The following is a 19,447-nucleotide window of genomic DNA, read 5'->3' as shown; positions in this document are numbered from 1 at the left end:
ACATTTGTGCAGAAGGGGCTCCACTGCAAGGCATCCTGGACTATTTGCTCCATCTTAAACTCCAGGGCCTGTTGCAATCCTCAGTCAATGTTCATCTGGTGGCCATTTCAGTATGAGACTCCCCCCTTCCAGCCCTTGGCTTCCTGCTTCTCTCCTAGAAGGTCGCCTTCTCGTTTGCTTTAACTTTGGCCCATGGGGTGTCTGAAATCATGGTGCTCACATCTGAAATGCCTTATACAGTCTTCTATAAGGACAAGGTCCAGCTGTGCCCGCACCCGGCTTTTCTGCCCAAGATTGTCTTCCAGTTCCATACTGGTCAAGACATATACCTCAACCTGGTATTCAGTTTTCTTATGTGACCTCCATTCAAACCAATGGCAACATGTACTCTGTTGCATTTATGTAGGAAGACGGTCTTTTTAGTAGCCATCACGTCAGCCTGGAGGGTTGGGGAGCCTGAATGGCTGATCCCTCCTTTACAGTGTTCAAGGATAAGGTCGCTTTATGTCTACACCTGAAATGCTTACCTGAGGTTCTATTAGAGTTCCACCTTAATCTATTCATCTACCACTTTTTTTGTCAACGCCACATTGTTCTCTACAGGAATTCTGTTTAGGTACCCTAGATATTAAAAGGGCATTAGCCTTCCTATTTAAATAGGAACAAGCAATTTAGGAAGTCACCTAGGCTCTTGATTTCCTTCATGGATAGATCCACGGGGTCCTCAATCTCTACTCAGAGACTACCGAGATGAATTTCTGAATGCGTTATCATTTTCTATAGTGTTGCGGCCATCCATCCCCCACAAAGAGGGTAGCACATTCAACCAGATTGCAGGTAACATCTACGGCATCACTGAAGAATGTACCAGTTTCTGAAATAAGATGCACTGCTACGTGGACTTCAATACATTTGTTTTTCAAACATTATGCCCTGATCTGTGCTGTCAGATGTGATGCTACACTTGGTTCTGGTACTGTCTTCCATTCTGGAGTCTGTTGTGAAGCTCCCTCCTCCATCTGGGGATACTGCTCAGACGTCACCTGAAGTGGATCACCCATAGGAACGACACTCGAAGAAGAAGAGTTACTCACTTTGTGCTGTAAGTGCGGTTCTTTGAGATGTGTGACCCTATGGGCGCGTCCTCCTTGCCCTCTAGTTCAGACTGTTCCTTAGGGGACATTTGGGGGAGAAGGAAGAGAGGGTGGTTCGCCTGTGCACCCCTGTATGGCCTCAGTATCCAACGTGAGGAGTCATAGGACACTTGTGGGCTGGACACTAACAGAATATCTCCGATCAAGGGTTTGAGAGGTACATGTGCCTGAAGTGGAGCACACATAGGGAAATGCATCTTGAAGAACCAGTTACTGCACCAAGTGAGTAATCTGTTCTTCTTTCAGTTCTCCAGGATTCTTCCTGAATATGTCTGTGTTTGGAGAATAAATTGCACGAACACACCAATTAAATAGTTCATGAATTAGTGATATTTTATACGTTTGAGTAAATTTGTAAGTATTAATCATAGAAATATTAAAGCAATCATAACAAAGTGTTTGGTTCCATAGAAATCATAAGCAATGCCTATGTTCCAAAACGTATTTTAAAAAAAAACCTTAAAGGAAGGGTTGCATATATACTTCAGAGACATTAATGAGTAAGAGCAGAAAGTTAAAAGCATGAATTTGGATAAAGTTTTATAAATACTTCCTAAATTAAGTCTAAGCACATTCTGGATTTCAAATAATTTTGATTCAGCTCTTGGAGTGTGTTTTAGTAAGATCACTGGTTAAACACTTATTCCAGAATTTGTGCAGTGCTGAAAATCTGCAAATGAGAGAGAGCATTTGTTGTGGCTTTGAGTTAAGTCTTATTAAGGGACGTGGGGAGGAAAGAAGGCCTAATTTTTATTACCTTGTTTTTATTGCTTAAACAGATAGCATGGAGCTTTAATCAACCATTTTGCACCCTTGTTAAAATTAAAACCAGTTCTCTCTTAACAAGCAAATTGTGGATGATGATATTCTGCTCTTGAGAAAAGAATTACGTCTCTCAGATGCCTTTGCTGACAGCATGGGTTTGTCCTCAGATGATGCTTTTATTTTGTCTTTCAAATAAATGTTGGAAATGGTCGGTAGTCAAATCTCGGGTAAAATGTAGTGAGATTCTCCCCCCCCCCCCGCCCCATCAAAGAGCATTTAGGGAAATGCAGGCCACCCTGTAGGGCTGAAGAGTCCAGTGCAGCAGAACCAGTGCAAACTCTGTTGTGCATGTGTCCCAGGCAGGGCATAAGGCAGGGGTGGGCAAAGTATGGCCCGGGGGCCACATCCGTCCCTCGAGATGTTATAATCCAGCCCTTGAGCTCCTACTGGGGAGCAAGGTCAGCGGCTTGCTCTGCTCCACGCGGCTCTTGGAAGCATTGGCATGTCCCCCGCTCCAGCTCCTACATGTAGGGGCAGTCAAGGGGATCCTCACACTACCACCGTCCCAAGCGCCGCCCCTGCAGCTCCCATTGGCCGTGGTTCCCGGCCAATGGGAGCTGCAGGGGTGATGCCTGTGGACAGGGCAGCACGCAGAGCTGCCTGGCCACGCCACCACGTAGGAGCTGGAGGGTGAACATGCCGCTGCTTCTGGGAGCTGCTTGAGGTAAGCACCACCCAGAGCCTGCACACCTGACCCCCTCCTGCACCCCAATGTCCTGCCCCAGCCCTGATCCCCCTCCCGCCCTCTGAACCCCTCGGTCCCAGCCCAAAGCACCCTCCTGCACCCCCAGCCCGTCATCCCCAGCTCCACCCCACAGTCCGTACCCCCAGCCGGAGCCCTCAACCCCCCTCCCCACACCAATCCCCTGCCCGAGCCTGGAGCCCCCTCCAACACCCTGAACTCCTCATTTCTGGCCCCACCCCACAGCCCGTACCCCCAGCTGGAGTCCTCACCCCCTCCCGCACCCCAACCCCCCAATTCTGTGAGCATTCATGGCCCGCTATACAATTTCCATACCCAGATGTGGCCCTCGGGCCAAAAAGTTTGCCCACCCCTGGCATAGGGAATGGAACTGGGTTAGACGGAGGGAGAGGAAATCTGGTGCTTTGCAAGCCATCTCTTTCCTTCCTACCTTGAATGGGCCATGGGCTGGAATAGCTTCTGCAGAGAAGCTCTGCACCGTGCACAGCTCCCCAGCTCCAGGCATGGCTAATTCAGCAGGAGCTAGGCCCCTGAATGAGTAAAATCTAGTCAGCATTTTAGAAAGCAAAATACAAACTCTTATGGGTGACCAACAAAGTAATCATCAGTGGTGACTGCAGGAGAGCCAGGGGAGAGAAGGTTTATGACTAGGGTCTCTTGTTTTTATTAGCTTGGTGTCATCTCTTTTGGGAGAAAATAGGTTGAGAGTTTTCGAAAGGGAACTTTCCTGCTTGTTTTATACTTCTCTGCTTTGTGAAATAAAACAATCAACTATAAAATAATATGAGGTAATATAACCCAAAATCAAATGTATAAGCCTATATGATCTTGTGCATATCTTACAGCTCATTAATGTGAAGTTGTGTCTTTACCGTATCACTCTTCTCCCACAAATTGATTGCAGTAGAATAATTTTTGAGGCTTTTCTCCTCACATAGCTGTCTGATCTGTCTGTGGTATTTCCAGGGAGCCCATTTTTATAGCAAATACTGTTTGCACTGAGTTGTTAGGTGGACTCTACTCTCCCCCTTTCCTGGGTTTGTCAGGTTTACTTCTGCCTACATCTTCTTTCATGCTTGTTGCTGTAATTTCTTCAGTTATGGCAGGAAGGCTTTCTGACAGGTGCTCAGCAAATGCTTAGCTCCCAACTCTGTTGTTGGTCTGTAGATTGTGCCAGAGGCAGGGACTTCTCAACTGACTCCCTGTATTTCTGGCTTCGGCAAGCCTTGTCCTGGATTCACTTTGCTCCTTTGTCTCAGGGGAATGGAGCTGTTATGGTGCGTTGTTGAAGCAGTTTCCTATGTAGCCAGGTTCCAACTTGATGAGGGCCTTAAAGATTAAGAGCAAGGCCTTGACTATTCAGAGCTTCTTAGATGAGCAAGAGTGGAATGTCTGCCAAAGTTTTTGTATGCACACTGTTCATGGTGACTCATCTTGTTATTCCCTCACCCCCGCTCAGCACTAGTTTATGCATTTGTATATGTGCCTTGTGCATATAAATGGAGGGATGGAGCAGGGTGGTTTAAACACACATGAAGGAAATTGGTTTAGGTGTGCGTGCTGTCTATAAGGTGTAAGAACTTTCCTTGATTCTCTTCTAAAATAATTTTTGAGTAAATAATTAAAAACAATGTCAATAAAATAGAACATTCCAGAAGCTTTTCTTTAAAGAAAAAGAAATTCCTAGACACCAACTGTAAGGCAGAATCCATGTTGAAAATACTTATCAGTTAATTTAAACCAGTATGATTTGAACATTGTAGTTATTAAACACAAATATTTGAAAATCAGTAAGTTAGAATATTCAAACCTCCATGTCTATGTCTGGAAATCCTCAGTTTCCAATGCTAACACCTTCCCCTCTCACATCCATTTATCTAAGTTTTTATAATGCACCCATCCCCAGTTCTTGAGCACCTCTTATTGTAGTATCTCAGTGCTATCCAACGTGGCAGAATTTGATTTTTATTTCTTTGTAATTTGACTGATAACATTGATGTTTATATTTAAGCATTTTTTTCTTATTTTTCGTTTTAAATTTTCAGTTATGGGACGCTCTGGGGCGAGTCAGACAATTATTTAATGACAGTAGACATTGAGATTCAAAAAGGAAAGCTTTATAACCAGCTTTATAACTAGTTCACAAATTGTCAACATCACATCACATGTCAAAATATACAAAGTAAATATCCTTAAATCAAACACTAATGAGTTCTCAAGCAGCATTTTTCTTACTGGAAATATTTTGACATTGTTTTTTGTGTGTGCGGTGAAATTGACATTTACCAACATGTAGCGATAACCGTCAGATCCTTCCAAGCTTAATTTTGGGCTACAGGTTCCTGCTGTCCCAGAGAAAAACCCTGAATACTGGCCTGTAACTGTGAACCTGTCAACTATATGTCAGGAGAAGGCTCTGACGGTAGGATCCTGTAGCCTATGGCATAGTATCCCAAAGGCAATGGCAGAAAACCCATTGTTCAGAATATTTAAATGTGCTGTAGGAACAGTCCTGAACTGGCCTGGTGGACAGACCATATGACCTGTTAGATCTTTGCTGTTTCTGAATTCTGATTAGAGACTTGAGGCCAGAGTCCACAACCTTTGATTTTGTTGCTCTCTGCATGTGGTCCATGGAAGTTCCTATGCTATCCACGTGTGACTTTGGGCTGGGTGCCTCACTCTATCTAACCTCTTCAACCTCCCTAATATTGATCAGAGAATAACTTTTTCCATGACCACTCTGGATAAAATGACTATGCACTCCCCAAATGTCATCAAACCTCAAAAGGTAGGTCTGAAGGGTAGACAGTGGGTTACATCATTGTTCACACAAAAGACAAACGGTACTATTGTATTGCATGTATTGAACTGGAAGTCATACATTTTTTCATGTCATAGGCAGTGGAGTAAAAGGAGGATCAGTGACAGTGAAGGGATGATTATCATTAGAGGAGGAACATTTACTATTTTTAGGCTTGCTGCAGTTTTTCTGAACAGTAACATTTTGATATTCTGAAATAATTTGCTGCAAAAGTCCTGGGAATGGCTGCAGCTGGTAAGAGAGAATGCAGTTTAAAAATGAAAGGAGTAAGTCCTCTCCCAGAGCTCTCCAGCTACTCTCGCACGTGACACTAACTACAGTTTTACAGATCATAGAATATCAGGGTTGGAAGGGACCTCAGGAGGTCATCTAGTCCAACCCCCTGCTCAAAGCAGGACCAATCCTCAACTAAATCATCCCAGCCAGGGTTTTGTCAAGCCTGATCTTGGCAACGATCCATTTGCAGAATCGAACCGCTCCCAGCCACCCACACACACGTCCTTTCCTGTGATGGGAACTCAAAGACCCGCATTGCTGCTCAGATTTAAACTTCATCCTTAGCTAGTAGCATCAGCATTCAAATACACAACTGTGAGATGCAAAGGGTGCACTGCTACACACTGCAGTACTCGGGTTACCTTGTGAAATGCTGTTGAACACGCGGAGATGTGAACTTGTCATTCTGCAGCTGGAAGGTTTACAGTTATTATTGAAAAAGATTTAAATGTCATATGGTGGTGCCTAATCCCCAGCACTTCTTCGGGATATCTCACATGTTGACCCAGTTCTGTGTAAGTAAAAGCAGGATGAATGTGAGCTTAGCTGGAAAGGAACCATTTTCTGCATGACTGTCAGTGTGCCATACCTCCTGAGCTGGTTAAATAAATGCTGATGAGGCAACTCAGCTCCTCTCAGAAATCTCTCAGCACCCTCCAGGATCAGACACTATGTTCTGGGCACCACATTACCAGTAAGATGCAGACAAATGAGGGAGTTCAGAAAAGCGCAGCAAAAACTAATAAGGGGATAGAAGAGCTGATTTCTGGGGAAAGATTAAAAGAACTAAATGTATAGCTTGTTTAAGCAATTGCTAGGAAGAGAGACTAAAAAGACTGGGACTGTGTATTTTAGGAGAGGTGAAATGAGACCATAATAAATGGTCTAGAGGAGAAAATCAGGTGCTCCTAGTTAGCATCTCTAGTGCAACAAGACCAAAGGAATGTTCAATGAAAAGCAGCAAATTTTAAAAATGATAAAAGTAGAACACAGTCCATGATGTGGCTGTAGACTCATTGCCACATGCTGACCTTGAGGAAAAGAGCTTATCAGGATACTAAAAAAAGGGGTATTTATATGGTGTGACAAAGTTCCTCCTCTGCCTTGGTGGGTCCTGCGCTTATTGGCGGATTTGCTCTCCTCAAAGGTTCATGGCAGCCCTCAGTTTGGCCACTTTTGCTAGTTCACTCAGCTAACCTCATCACTGGCCAGCATGGGGAAAAGGAAGGAACAATCCCCGCAGTCTCTGCTGATCCACCTAGTGGGTTGGGGGACAGGCCAGGGACCTTCTCCTCTGGTGGGACCCACAGTCCAGGTCAGCTCCTCTTATATCCAATAGAGGGAAGAGGGATGGCAGGAACCCGGGCCTGCCATCTACTCCGGGTTCCAGCCCAGGGCCCTGTGGATCACAGCTGTCTACTGTGTTTCTTGTAACAGCTGTGTGACAGCTGTAACTCCCTGGGCTACTTCCCCATGGTATCCTCCAAACACCTTCTTTATCCTCACCACAGGACCTTCCTCCTGATTCCAGTTAGTGTTTGTACTCCTCAGTCCTCCAGCAGCATGCCCTCTCACTCTCCACTCCTTGCGCACCCCTCACTGACTAAAACGAGGTCCTTTTTAAACCAGGTGTCCTGATTAGCCTGCCTGTTAGGGTATAGAAATTCAGGCCTGTCTGTAAAGGCCTACACTCTAAGAATTTAGGTGTATTCTTATTACTTAGCTAGTTAAAGAGGTATAAAAGAAAGAATCAAAACCACTGTCTGCCAGTGTAAGGGCCTTCTCTTACTGTGGCAGTCTGAGGCCCTGTTCTTAGGCTAAGGCCTTTGGCTAAGCAGCAGATGCAGCCATAAGCTGGGAAGCGACCGGTCACATCCTCACATTCCAAACTAATCACATTGAAAAGGTGCTATGGGCTGTTAGGCATTATCAGGACAGGACTGTATTCCTATCACCTCCAGAGAAAGGGAAGAGCCTAGAAGATGTAAAAGGGAACTTAGTGATTATTCTGGAGTCTCCCCTGTTACCTTACCCAGGGGAAAGGGACCTGCTTAATCTAAGGCTAATATATCTGCCTTCTATCTCCCTTGACGTCTTCGAGGAGCAGTGAGCACTGTCCGGGGTTCTCTGCTCGGTGTCCCCGTCAGGTTCCCTTTGTTTGACCCTTTGACCACACTCCTGTTCCTGTTATTTGATTAGTTGTCCTGTGAAATCACTTGGCTTCCAGGTCCTGTGGTCCCCTTAGGCTGGAGGGGGACCCTTTAGCAATGGGTGGGTTTCTGCCTGCCCACTTCGTGGATCCCAATAGGATCACTCTCCTGTACCCATCTGGCCTGACCCTGTCACAATGGATAATGAGAACATCCAGGGTTATGTTAGACAGGATAAAAATGTGTTTTTAGAAGGGCTATATGGCCCTGATCCTGCAAACAAGCATGTGTGTCCCTTTACTAGCATGAGTAGTCCTGTTTGTGGTGGTAAAGTTAAGCACATGCACAAATGTTGACAGGATCAAAGCCTATAAATCCTCATGCTTCAAAGCATAAGCTAGTCACCAATTTATGGGAGTAGGGAGAAACTTCCATTTTGGGAAAGGTATTCCATTTATTGTCTGCTATGGGCCTCCTTGCACATTCTGCTGAAGCATCTTAACCAGCCATTGTCAGAGAGAGATTGCTGGACTAGATGATCTGATTTCGGTATGGCGATCCTTTTGTCCCTGTAATAATCACCTATGAGAATTTGAAGAGTTCAAACACCAAAAGAGGAGAGGAATTATTTTAGAGAGTGGTACAAGTGGTTGTAGAGGAGTCAAGGAATAAAGTTAAAAAGAGAAAGTTTAGGCTGTCAGGAACATTTCTTGACTAAACAATAGTAGCCTTTGGAATAGTATCCCAATGGAAGTGGTCAAATTTAAATATTCGTTTAGCGATTATATTAATGTAAAAGATTTAATTAGCTGTGGATTTTTAAAAATCATTTAAAACTAGACTAGAGGAAAGCAGTAAAATATAGATTCTAAGGCCAGAAGGGACCGTTGTGATCATCTAGTCTGACCTGCTGCATAGCACAGGCCAGAGAACTGCCCAAAATAATTCCTTGAGCATGTCTTTTAGAAAAACATCCACTCTTGATGTAAAAATTGTCAGTGATGGAGAATCCACCATAATCCCTTGATAAGTTGTTCCAAAAGTTAATTACCCTTATTTCCTGTGTGAATTTATCTCGCTTCAGCTTCTAGCCATTGGATTGTGTCAGACCTTTCTCTGCTAATTTGAAGTGCCGCCATGTAGATACTTACAGACTGATCAAGTCATCCCTTAACCTTCTCTTTGTTAAACTAAACAGATTTAGCTCCTTGAGTCTATCACTATAAGGCAGGTTTTCTAATCCTGTAATCATTCTCATGGCTCTTCTCTGAACCGTCTCCAGTTTATCAACATTCTTCTTGAATTTGTGGATACCAGAACTGGACACAGTATTCCACCTATTCTACTATTGAACAGTACAGGACCCAAGACAGATCCCTTGTGGAACCTGGTAGATATGCCTGCCCAGTTTGACTGAAAACTGTTGATAACTATTCTGAGTACCTTTTTTCAGCCAGTTGTACACCCACTTTGTAGTAATTTCATTTAGACTGGATTTCTCTAGTTTGCTTATGTGAATGTCATGTGGGACTGTGACAAAAGCCTTACTTAAAATCAAGGTATATTACGTTCACTATTTCCGCCCATTCATTATGCCAGTAACTCTGTCAAAGAAGGAAATTAGGCTGGTTTGCATGAATTGTTCCTGACAAATCCATCTTGGCTATTCCTTATCACCCTATTTTCATCTAGGTTCTTACAAATTGCTTGTTTAATAATTTGTTCCAGTATCTTTCCAGGTATCGAAGTTAGGCTGACTGGTCTGTAATTCCCAGGTCCTCTTTGTTCCACTTTTTACAGATACAGATTGTTTGCCCTCCTCTGGCCCTATCGGACCTCACCTGTCTGCCATGAGTTCTCAAAGATAATCACTAACAGTTCCAAGGTGGCTTCAGCTAGTTCCTTAAGTACCCTAGGGTGACTTTCATCAAGCCCTACCAACTTGAATAGATCTAACTTATCTAAATATTTTGTAACCTGTTCTTTCCCTATTTTCCTATACTAATCTCTTGTAAAGTATCACTGTGAGCTGTTCAACACATGCTTTGCTCCATTTCAGGGGTGGCTGCGTGTCACTGTTAGTTGATGTATTCTCTGTATGGTTCTTTAAAACACTCTGGACTCCTTTGGGGTGAAGTGGGCTCTAGAAATGTAGAAACTATGACTGTCGCTTTATTTTATTCAGAGAGGATGCGCAGCAGCTGTCATACTGCACTACATAGCACATGGTGGATTTCAGTTACAGCTGGTAGATCTAAATTGAAAAGCAGAGCTTTGGGATACAGAATTCTGGACTAGATGAGCTACTCATCTGATTCTCAAAAAGAAAAGGAGTACTTGTGGCACCTTAGAGACTAACCAATTTATTTGAGCATGAGCTTTCGTGAGCTACAGCTCAATTCATCGGATGCATACCGTGAGTTTCCACGGTATGCATCCGATGAAGTGAGCTGTAGCTCACGAAAGCTCATGCTCAGATAAATTGGTTAGTCTCTAAGGTGCCACAAGTACTCCTTTTCTTTTTGCGAATACAGACTAACACGGCTGTTACTCTGAAACTCATCTGATTCTGATGACTTAAAATGCTGAGGATCCTTATCTCTTCAAACATGTTTGTTTAATATAAAGTGGTCTGCTGAGATTGTTTTCACTCCAGAATAACAGGATTTGCTGACTAATGAGAGACAATGAGAGCTTAAGGAGCAGCAATTAACTAAATATACAGGAGGAGGCTGCTGAAATTGCCTTGATCGCCTAAGGTGTAAAAAGGGAGAGAAACAAACTACTTTAAGGTCAGGTAACTCACCTTCATGTCTGTTAACCAGTAAAATCTCTAAACAGCAACTAGAGCATTCTGCAGTTCCATAGCTATGGACTTTGCCACCTAGGCTACTCATTATCAAAGACTTCAGCCGCCTCCTCAGTGCAAAAAACCCAAACTTCCTTCCTAATCCCTCCCAGTCATAAATGACATGAGTAGATCTGTGCTGGTTGCATTATCTGTTTTCATATTTAATTCTTTGAAAACCTCTTTTTTTGACTTCACTTAATACTGCCCCAGAAAGTAGGGGCCTTGCTGCAGAATTTAGGTGCACTTTACTAGTAAATATGTAGGGCCTTTCCCATGGTAGAATGGATAGAACTCTTGTTACAGCTTTGCTGTCCTGGCTGATTTGCAGATAGAATATGGTGTTGTCTGTATCCTTAAAGCAGGCTCTGCATCATGGCAGAAAATTAAATGTTCCTCTAATCATTTGAAATTCGTGCTCTCTCTACTGGAATGAACAAGATATTCCAAGAAGTCCTGTAAAGGTATCATGTGTCACCCATAACAGTTAATAAAAACTCTTTCCTTTTGGTTAGTAAAGAGCATGAAAAAACAGGTGTTCCATTTAGAAAATGTCCAGGCTAGCAAATGTCCTGCATGATTCTGTCATTCCAAAATAACATGATTTGCACTCTAGTTTCTGGGGACTTCACTTTATATAAGTAATAGGAGCATTTCTCCTCCAGTGTTCCATATTGTTAAGTTCCCTATGTACAGACGTCACATCTTGTTTAATCACATACAGTGTGGGGGGAGGTGACCAAATAACACATGAATTCTTTATTTTTTCAGATCTGTTCCTCAGTCTGCGTGAGAAAATTGGTCCTCAGACATTCTTTTAGCTAAGATATGTTCTGGGATTCATCAGTGTTTGTGATAGTGGTGTGTGTGTTTTGGTTTTTTGGGGTGTTTTTTTGTTTTGGTTTGGTTTTTTTGGTTGTTTTACAAGACCAAGTCCCTCTCCTCTGTACTTGAGCAAACCCCTTAACAAGCACAGGGACCAATTTAGCAAAAGTCTCTGCATTGATAAAGTACTTCGTGTGTTCTAAGACAGTGCTTCTCAAGCTATCTGATGTGGGGGACCAGCAATTTTTTTTTCCAATGTGCGTGCAGACCGGCAGCCAATGGCTTGCGGACCGGCACCAGTCTGCGGACTACCACTTTGAGTAGCACTGTTCTAAGGAACTTTTCCTACTTGATTTCACTGCTCATATCAGAAATGGGGCTATTGCTCACTTTTGCAGGAGTGTGGAGAGGATAGATTATCTGCAGAGCACTTTAAAATAATCAGACGAAAGGCTTGATATAAGTGCATTGGGTGCTATCCTCACAGTGTTGAAATCAAATGGGACTTCTGCCATTGACTTCAAGGGGGCTAGAATTTCACCCAGTCTCAGTATGGGAGAGGGATTAAAGGGTGTTTAACTTATCATGGAGAGGGATAAATACAATTTTCAAGGCTCCATTGCTTGGAATATTTAAAAGTAGGGTTGTTGATTAATTGCAGTTAACTCACGCAATTAACTCAGAAAAGTTAATCGCAGTTTTAATTGCACTGCTAAACAATAGAAAACCAATTGAAATTGATTAAATATTTTTGCATGTTTTTCTACATTTTCAAATATATTGATTTCAATTACAACACAGTATAAAGTATACAGTGCTCACTTGATATTATTTTTATTACGAATATTTGCACTGTAAAAATGATGAAATAGCATTTTTCAGTTCACCTCATACAAGTACTGTAGTGCAATCTCTATCGTGAAAGTGCAACTTACAAATGTAGATTTTTATTGTTACATAATTGCACTCAAAAACAAAACAATATAAAACTTTAACGCCTACAAGACCACTCAATCCTACTTCTTGTTTAGCCAATCATTAAGAGAAACAAGTTTGTTTACATTTGCAGAAGATAATGCTGCCCGCTTCTTATTTACAATATCACCTGAAAGTGAGAACAGGCATTCGCATGGCACTTTTGTAGCAGGCACTGCAAGGAATTTACATGCCAGATATGCGTAATATTTGTATGCCCCTTTGTGCTTCGGCCACCAGTCCAGAGGACATGCTTCCACGCTGATGATGCTCATTAAAAAAATGTGTTAATTAAATTTGTGACTCAACTCCTTGGGGGAGAATTGAATATCTCCTGCTCTATGTTTTACCTGCATTCTGACATATATTTCATGTTATGGCTGTCTCCGATGATGACACAGCACATGTTCATTTTAAGAATACTTTCACTGCAGATTTGACAAAATGCAAAGAAGGTACCAGTGTGAGATTTTTCTAAAGATAGCTACAGCACTTGACCCAAGTTTTAAGAATCTGAAGTGCCTTCCAAAATCTGAGAGGGAGGAGGTGTGGAACATGCTTTCAGTAGTCTTAAAAGAGGAACACTCTGATGCGGAAACTACAGAACCTGAACCACCAAAAAAGAAAATCAACCTGCTGGTGGCGTCTACTCATGATGATGAAAATGAATATGCGTTGATCCGCACTGCTTTGGATCGTAATTGAGCAGAACCCATTAGCAGCATGGACACATGTCCTTTGGAATGTTGGTTGAAGCATGAAGGGACATATGATGAAGTGGGCTGTAGCCCATGAAAGCTTATGCTCTAATAAATTTGCTAGTCTCTAAGGTGCCGCAAGTACTCCTGTTCTTTTTGCAGATACAGACTAACACGGCTGCTACTCTGAAATATGAATCTTAGCGCATCTGGCACGTAAATATCTTGTGACACCGGCTGCAACAATGCCATGCAAACGCCAGTTTTCACTTTCAGGTGACATTATAAACAAGAAGCAGGCAGCATTATTTCCTGCGAATGTAAACAGACTTGTTTGTCTGAGCGATTGGCTGACCAAGAAGTGGGACTGACTGGACTTGTAGGCTCTAAAGTTTTACATTGTTTTATTTTTTAATGCAGTTATTTTTTATACATAATTCTACATTTGTTAGTTCAACTTTCAGGATCAAGAAATTGCACTACAGTACTTGTATTAAGTGAACTGAAAAATACTATTTCTTTTGTATTTTATGATGCAAGTATTTGTAGTAAAAATAAATATAAAGTGAGCACTGTACACTTTGTATGATGTCAAGTATCAGGAGGTAGCTGTGTTAGCGTGTATCCACAAAAACAACAAGGAGTCCTGTGGCACTTTAAAGGCTAACAGATTTATTTGGGCATAAGCTTTTGTGGGTAAAAAAAAACCTTCAATCTAAGAAGTGTTTTTTTACCCATGAAAGCTTATGCCCAAATAAATCTGCTAGTCTTTAAGGTGCCACCGGACTCCTTGTTGTTACTGTACACTTTGTATTCTGTGTTTATAATTGAAATCAATATATTTGAAAATGTAGAAAACATCCTAAAATATTTAAATAAATGGCATTATATTATTGTTTAGCAGCACGATTAATCACAGTTAATTTGTTTGAATTATACGATTAATCGTGATTAATGTTTTTAATCGCTTGACAGCCCTACTTAAAAGTAGATTAGATAAAATGCTAGAAAATGTGCTTCAGGGAGTAATCCTATAGTGGCCACAGAACACAGTTCAATGGCCTATTAGCTGTCTCATCTTAAATATTTATACTGCTGTTCCCAAACTATGTTAGATGATAGTTAAGATTGTTCAGTCTAGTCCAAAGGAGATGTACCATTATGCACATCACTTTTTAATGAGAAATTTGGAAATCACTAGCTACGGTTAATTAATAGTGCTGACACCAACAAACCCTGATGGATGGGGAGGTTTAATTTAACTCTTTCTCTGTAGTGATACCTTGATGGAAAACCTGCCAGAAACTCTCACAAGCTCATTGTTCCATCTAAAATACATACAAAATAAGTGGAGGGAATTGCCACAAAGAAACCTAGAGCAAATTGATAAATGAATTATCATGCATAAGAATTTAAGAACGGCCATACTGGGTCAGACCGTGATCTATCTTGCCCTGTATCCTCTCTCTGACAGTGGCCAGTACCAGAACTTCAGGGGAAGTGTACAGAACAGGGCAATTTTGGAGAGCTGTACCCCTGTCTTCCCCTCCAGGCTTCTGTCAGTCAAAGGTTTAGGGTTGCTCTGAGCACGAGGCTACCTCCCTGACCATCTTGGCTAATAGCCATTGATGGACCTATCCTCCATCAACTCACTTAATCCTTTTTTGAACCCAGTTATACTTTTTGCCTTCACAACATCCCAGGGCAATAAGTTCCACAGATTAATTGTGCATTGTGTGAAAAAGTATTTCCTCTTCTTTATATTAAACCAGCTGCATGCACTTTTGAGCGTATCATGTACCTGCCCTTACCCACTGGTACTTTTTTCTTAACTTGAAAATTGACTTGTTTTCAAATATTTTGCGTATGCTTGCAGCTACTTTTGTGGGGACACTGCATTTAGGGAGGGATCTGCTTTTAATTTTTGCTTGCGGCCTCTTCCAAATTTCATTACATCCTTACGGCCTATTGAGCTGAGATATGGGCACCCTTTGGGAAAAATGGGACACAGTCACGTGCAGCAAGACAATTAGCAAATCAGTTAGGAGTCTGTAATGAGAACTAATGAATCTATAAGTAGCTATTCATGTCTACACTGTTTAGTGGCACCAGGTACAGACGTTAGAGGGCTTATTCCTTTACCCGCTTACTTCCCTAGTCCTTCTCACATGAACAGAGAGCACCAATACCCGAAGTCCGAAGGTGCAAACAATTCCATGTTTATTGGGGTGAACTTCCAGCAAGCATGATTCCAGTTTCCTTCCTTAGTGTCCCCCTTCCCAGCTCTGGCACCACAGAGCCTTGCCTGTGTCCCTGTTCCTATTCCCCCCCCCATAGCAAAACATGATTCCAATTCCTCCACCCCTATTCCCCATTCCCATTCCCCCCTTTCTTCCTGATTGACTGCAGACTGCATAGTAAAACTTGAGTTCTGCTTAGGTATACCTTTACCAATCATTTTACTGAAATTTAACTAACCAATCCTAACATATTATAACATGATTATCTAACCAATTATATCCCACCACCTTAATTAGTTTATACCCAACACAATTAATTATACAGCAGACAGAAACAATCACAGAACCAGACAGATTATACAGACAAACAAAAGGGAAATGAGGACTACAGTGATAGAACAACAAAGAAATGAGGATTTCACATCCCAACTATTGATAAGTGAGTTCTTGCCAGACAGGATGCTATCAAACTAAGTTTCCTTTTACATCTTCTAGGCTCTTCCCTTTCTCTGGAGGTGATAGGCATTATCAGGACAGGACTGTATTCCTAACAGCCCATAGCACCTTTTCAATGTGATTAGTTTGGAATGTAAGGATGTGACCATACATTTCTCAGTTTATGGATGCCTCTGCTGCTTAACCAAAGGCCTTAGCCTAAGAACAGGGCCTCAGACTGTCATAGTAGGGGAAGGCCCTTACACCGGCAGATATTGATTTTGATTCTTTCTTTTATACCTCTATAACTAGGTAAGTGATAAGAATACACCTAAATTCTTGAAGTATAAGCCTTTGCAGACAGACCTGAATATCTATATCCTAACAACTCTGAGTTTGTATACTATACAGCTGTATTTGCAAATTGAAGTAACATTGTTAAACAGAAGGTAATTAAATAATCTACTGAAAGAATGTGGTGATGTCTAGCCCAATGAAAATAAATGTCACTCTTCCGGAAACCCACCCCGTGGTAGGTGTGGTTGGTCTATTAGGCCAACGCGCCTTAAATCAGAATCAAATATAGGTAATCCCATCTCCTGTAGGTGGGCTCTTTGGAATAACAAGCCACAGTGAGCAGGGACTACAGAGTGCGTGTAAGTGTATCCGAGGCTTAGATTGAAACTCGACTGCTAGGCATTTGTTGTGGAGAAAAAAATCCTGACTTTGAGGTGGGAGTGCTATAAAAAGGCTTTTTGATTAAAGGACAAAGATTTGATATTTGCATCAAATGAGTGCCGTGCTTTTCTTTGCCTGAAAAGTCCTCTCTTGTGAAGGCACAGAGTTCAACAGCAGAACCAAATGCGTTATACTGAATGACTCACTGATGTAAGCACAGGAAGAGAATCAAGCCCTTGGGTTGATCTCGCTCCAACTTTGAACAATTCTATTATTTCCCATTTTTTGCAAGTCCTGCATAGTATGTCTAGGCCTTTTAATTTTATTCTTCTAGACATGAGCACTAACGTCTTCTCTTGAACCATGGGGAGCAGTGGGCTATTGCCTGCTCTCTTTTCCCATCACAAAACACATACTCTAGAAATCAAGTCAAATGAAACATGGCAAAGATAAACTATAATCATAAGAGGTGTAAGATCCATTTGCAGTGGGTGCCAGGAGTCACCTGGTGACACTGTTGCATAGTCTTGTATGTTCTTTTTCTAATGTGTGAGCAGTTTCTGAAGACATGCTGTGATGTTAGTTTTGTGATGCATAGTCTATTTAGGGGTGCTGTTGCAAACAGCAGGGACATTTGATCTCTGCCTGCATCTCCCTAAAAGTCTTATTTACCCCTTGGTACCAGAAGTCCTGAAGCTGCAGTTGAAGGGCCCCTTACTGCAAGCACATGCTTGAGTAACTTGAGTAGTGTACTTAGTCTTATTGACTTCAGTGGATCTGCTCATGTGAGTTAAGTTACTCATTTTTTTTGTATGCATTTGAGGACTGGGCCATAGTCATTAGTGTATCTTGTATTAGTTTTGCTACTGGCAAATCTGGACTATCATATCATATTGTATCACCAGCCAGTTACAGCACAATTAGTATCACACACAGCCCTGTCTCATACAGTATTCTCAGTTGGCCTATATTAAAGCCGTATAGAGAATCCTTCTTTGGCTCAGCTCTCTCACCACAGACATGGTTCCTCACTGTCCTGCCCTTTGTGCAATCACACCTGTGCAAAAGAGGCATTACCCACTACCCTGTTACAATGGTAGTGTTTTACACATCCTTTCTACAGGCGTGAATGGAGAAACAGGCCATGCACATTTTTTCACACATCTCATCCAGGCTCAAACTGCCCATGCTTTTTGTAATTGCCATAAGGAGTGGAGAAGAAATCGCCATATGTCAGTCATCAGAGGAGCAAGGGCTTTGAAGATTTGTCAGTCTCTTATTCTTAAAAGCACAGAGGTTTACATGCTGAGCTCAGTCACTGCTTCTACTTGCTACATTTGATCGTGAAATAGAGAATTTCCAGTACAGCACACTCCAGCCTTGACATTTTGCATTGGTGTCTGGAGTGAGGAATTCTGCACATAAGCCTGACCATGTTTTTCTCTCTACAGGTCAAATCAAGAGAAAGAACACTACCAGATGAAAGGGAGTTTTGTGCTGCTGTCAGGACAATAACAGAAGCGGTCAAGCTAAAACTATCAGATCTTAAATACCATTGTGCCCATAAAAAAAATGGAATGCATGGTCCATACAGGCTGGTATTTAAAGACAAGCGTTCTGCTAGCAAAACAGGTTTCCTCAGTTCGGTATCGAAGGAGCCCATTACAAATGTTGTTAATGCCACAGAGGTGATCAGCAAACTGCAAATGGAAGAGGCCACTCTGAAGAGGGAGCTGAAGCGGCTGCAGGAAGAGTGCAGACATAAGCTGGATGAGATTGCAGAAGGGCTGGTTGGAGTGATTTGTATCCCACCTATGAAGAGATAAGTTCTCTTCAAGAAAGGACAAGGGAATAGAGCTGTTTGATCAGAAGACATATTACAAACCATGGTCTGAGAGTGGGTAAAATGAAGAGCTGAATGTGGTTCTAATTCTCAGCCTTGAAAACAAAATTTGTCACTTCTTTATAATATGCACTGGGGCCAGAACACTGCACCCTTAATGGTTCTGTCTGCTGTCCCTTATTACTTACCTTACCAATTAAATTCTGCAGCAGGTTTTAGAGGGCGTGGGGTGTTTTTAAATCTCTCCATGTAGATTTCTGATGCTTCTGCCAGGCACAGGCTCACTTTCAGAACTCTCTGTTTCTAGACACACGGTATTTGCAGGTCTGCAGACTGAAATACTAATTGCATTCAGCATTTACCAGCAAGTGAGCGTATTTATGAGTCATAAAACCCCAGATACTGAGCAGAGATGAGTGCGGCCTTTGATGCTGAAAGGTATGCAAAGCACCAAGAATGTGCAGAAAAGGCTGCTATTTAGTTCAGCTAGTTATATATTGTGTGGCAAGGCACAGAATACATACAATTATCACAAAACAGATACAAAATGCTTAGTAGCAAATAAAAGTGACATCTTCTATATACACAGGCATGATGCACTTCAAATGATCAGATTCTCTATAGAAACACCCATTTTTATTAAACTATGTATTCAGTTATGAAGCACAGTAATATAATTTATATATTCACTAGAGAATGGTTTCAGAGTAACAGCCGTGTTAGTCTGTATTCGCAAAAAGAAAAGGAGGACTTGTGGCACCTTAGAGACTAACCAGTTTATTTGAGCATAAGCTTTCGTGAGCTACAGCTCACTTCATCGGAAGCATCCGATGAAGTGAGCTGTAGCTCACGAAAGCTTATGCTCATGTAAGGTTTTATGTTTTATGTTTGTTTTATGCTCATGAAAGCTTATGCTCAAATAAATTGGTTAGTCTCTAAGGTGCCACAAGTACTCCTTCACTAGAGAATGTTT

General features: G+C 41.9%; 1 protein-coding gene across 2 annotated transcripts in view; it reads left to right on the top strand.

The window, feature by feature from the left end:
• Nucleotides 1–19,201, top strand: part of TEDC1 (tubulin epsilon and delta complex 1) — a 161,383-nt gene extending 142,182 nt beyond the window's left edge. For both annotated transcript variants that reach the window (XM_073356246.1, XM_073356245.1), the window contains one exon: nucleotides 18,083–19,201. In XM_073356246.1, the coding sequence (XP_073212347.1) occupies nucleotides 18,083–18,457 (375 nt within the window). In that variant the 3' untranslated portion in view covers nucleotides 18,458–19,201. The remainder of the gene's footprint in view (nucleotides 1–18,082) is intronic.
• The last annotated feature ends 246 nt before the right edge of the window (nucleotides 19,202–19,447 follow it).

Source organism: Lepidochelys kempii, chromosome 8, assembly GCF_965140265.1.
Source record: "Lepidochelys kempii isolate rLepKem1 chromosome 8, rLepKem1.hap2, whole genome shotgun sequence".
In the NCBI taxonomy this organism is placed as follows: Eukaryota; Metazoa; Chordata; order Testudines; family Cheloniidae; genus Lepidochelys; species Lepidochelys kempii.
The sequence above is the reverse complement of the archived record's forward strand: the minus strand, read 5'-3'. Positions and strand labels throughout refer to the sequence as shown.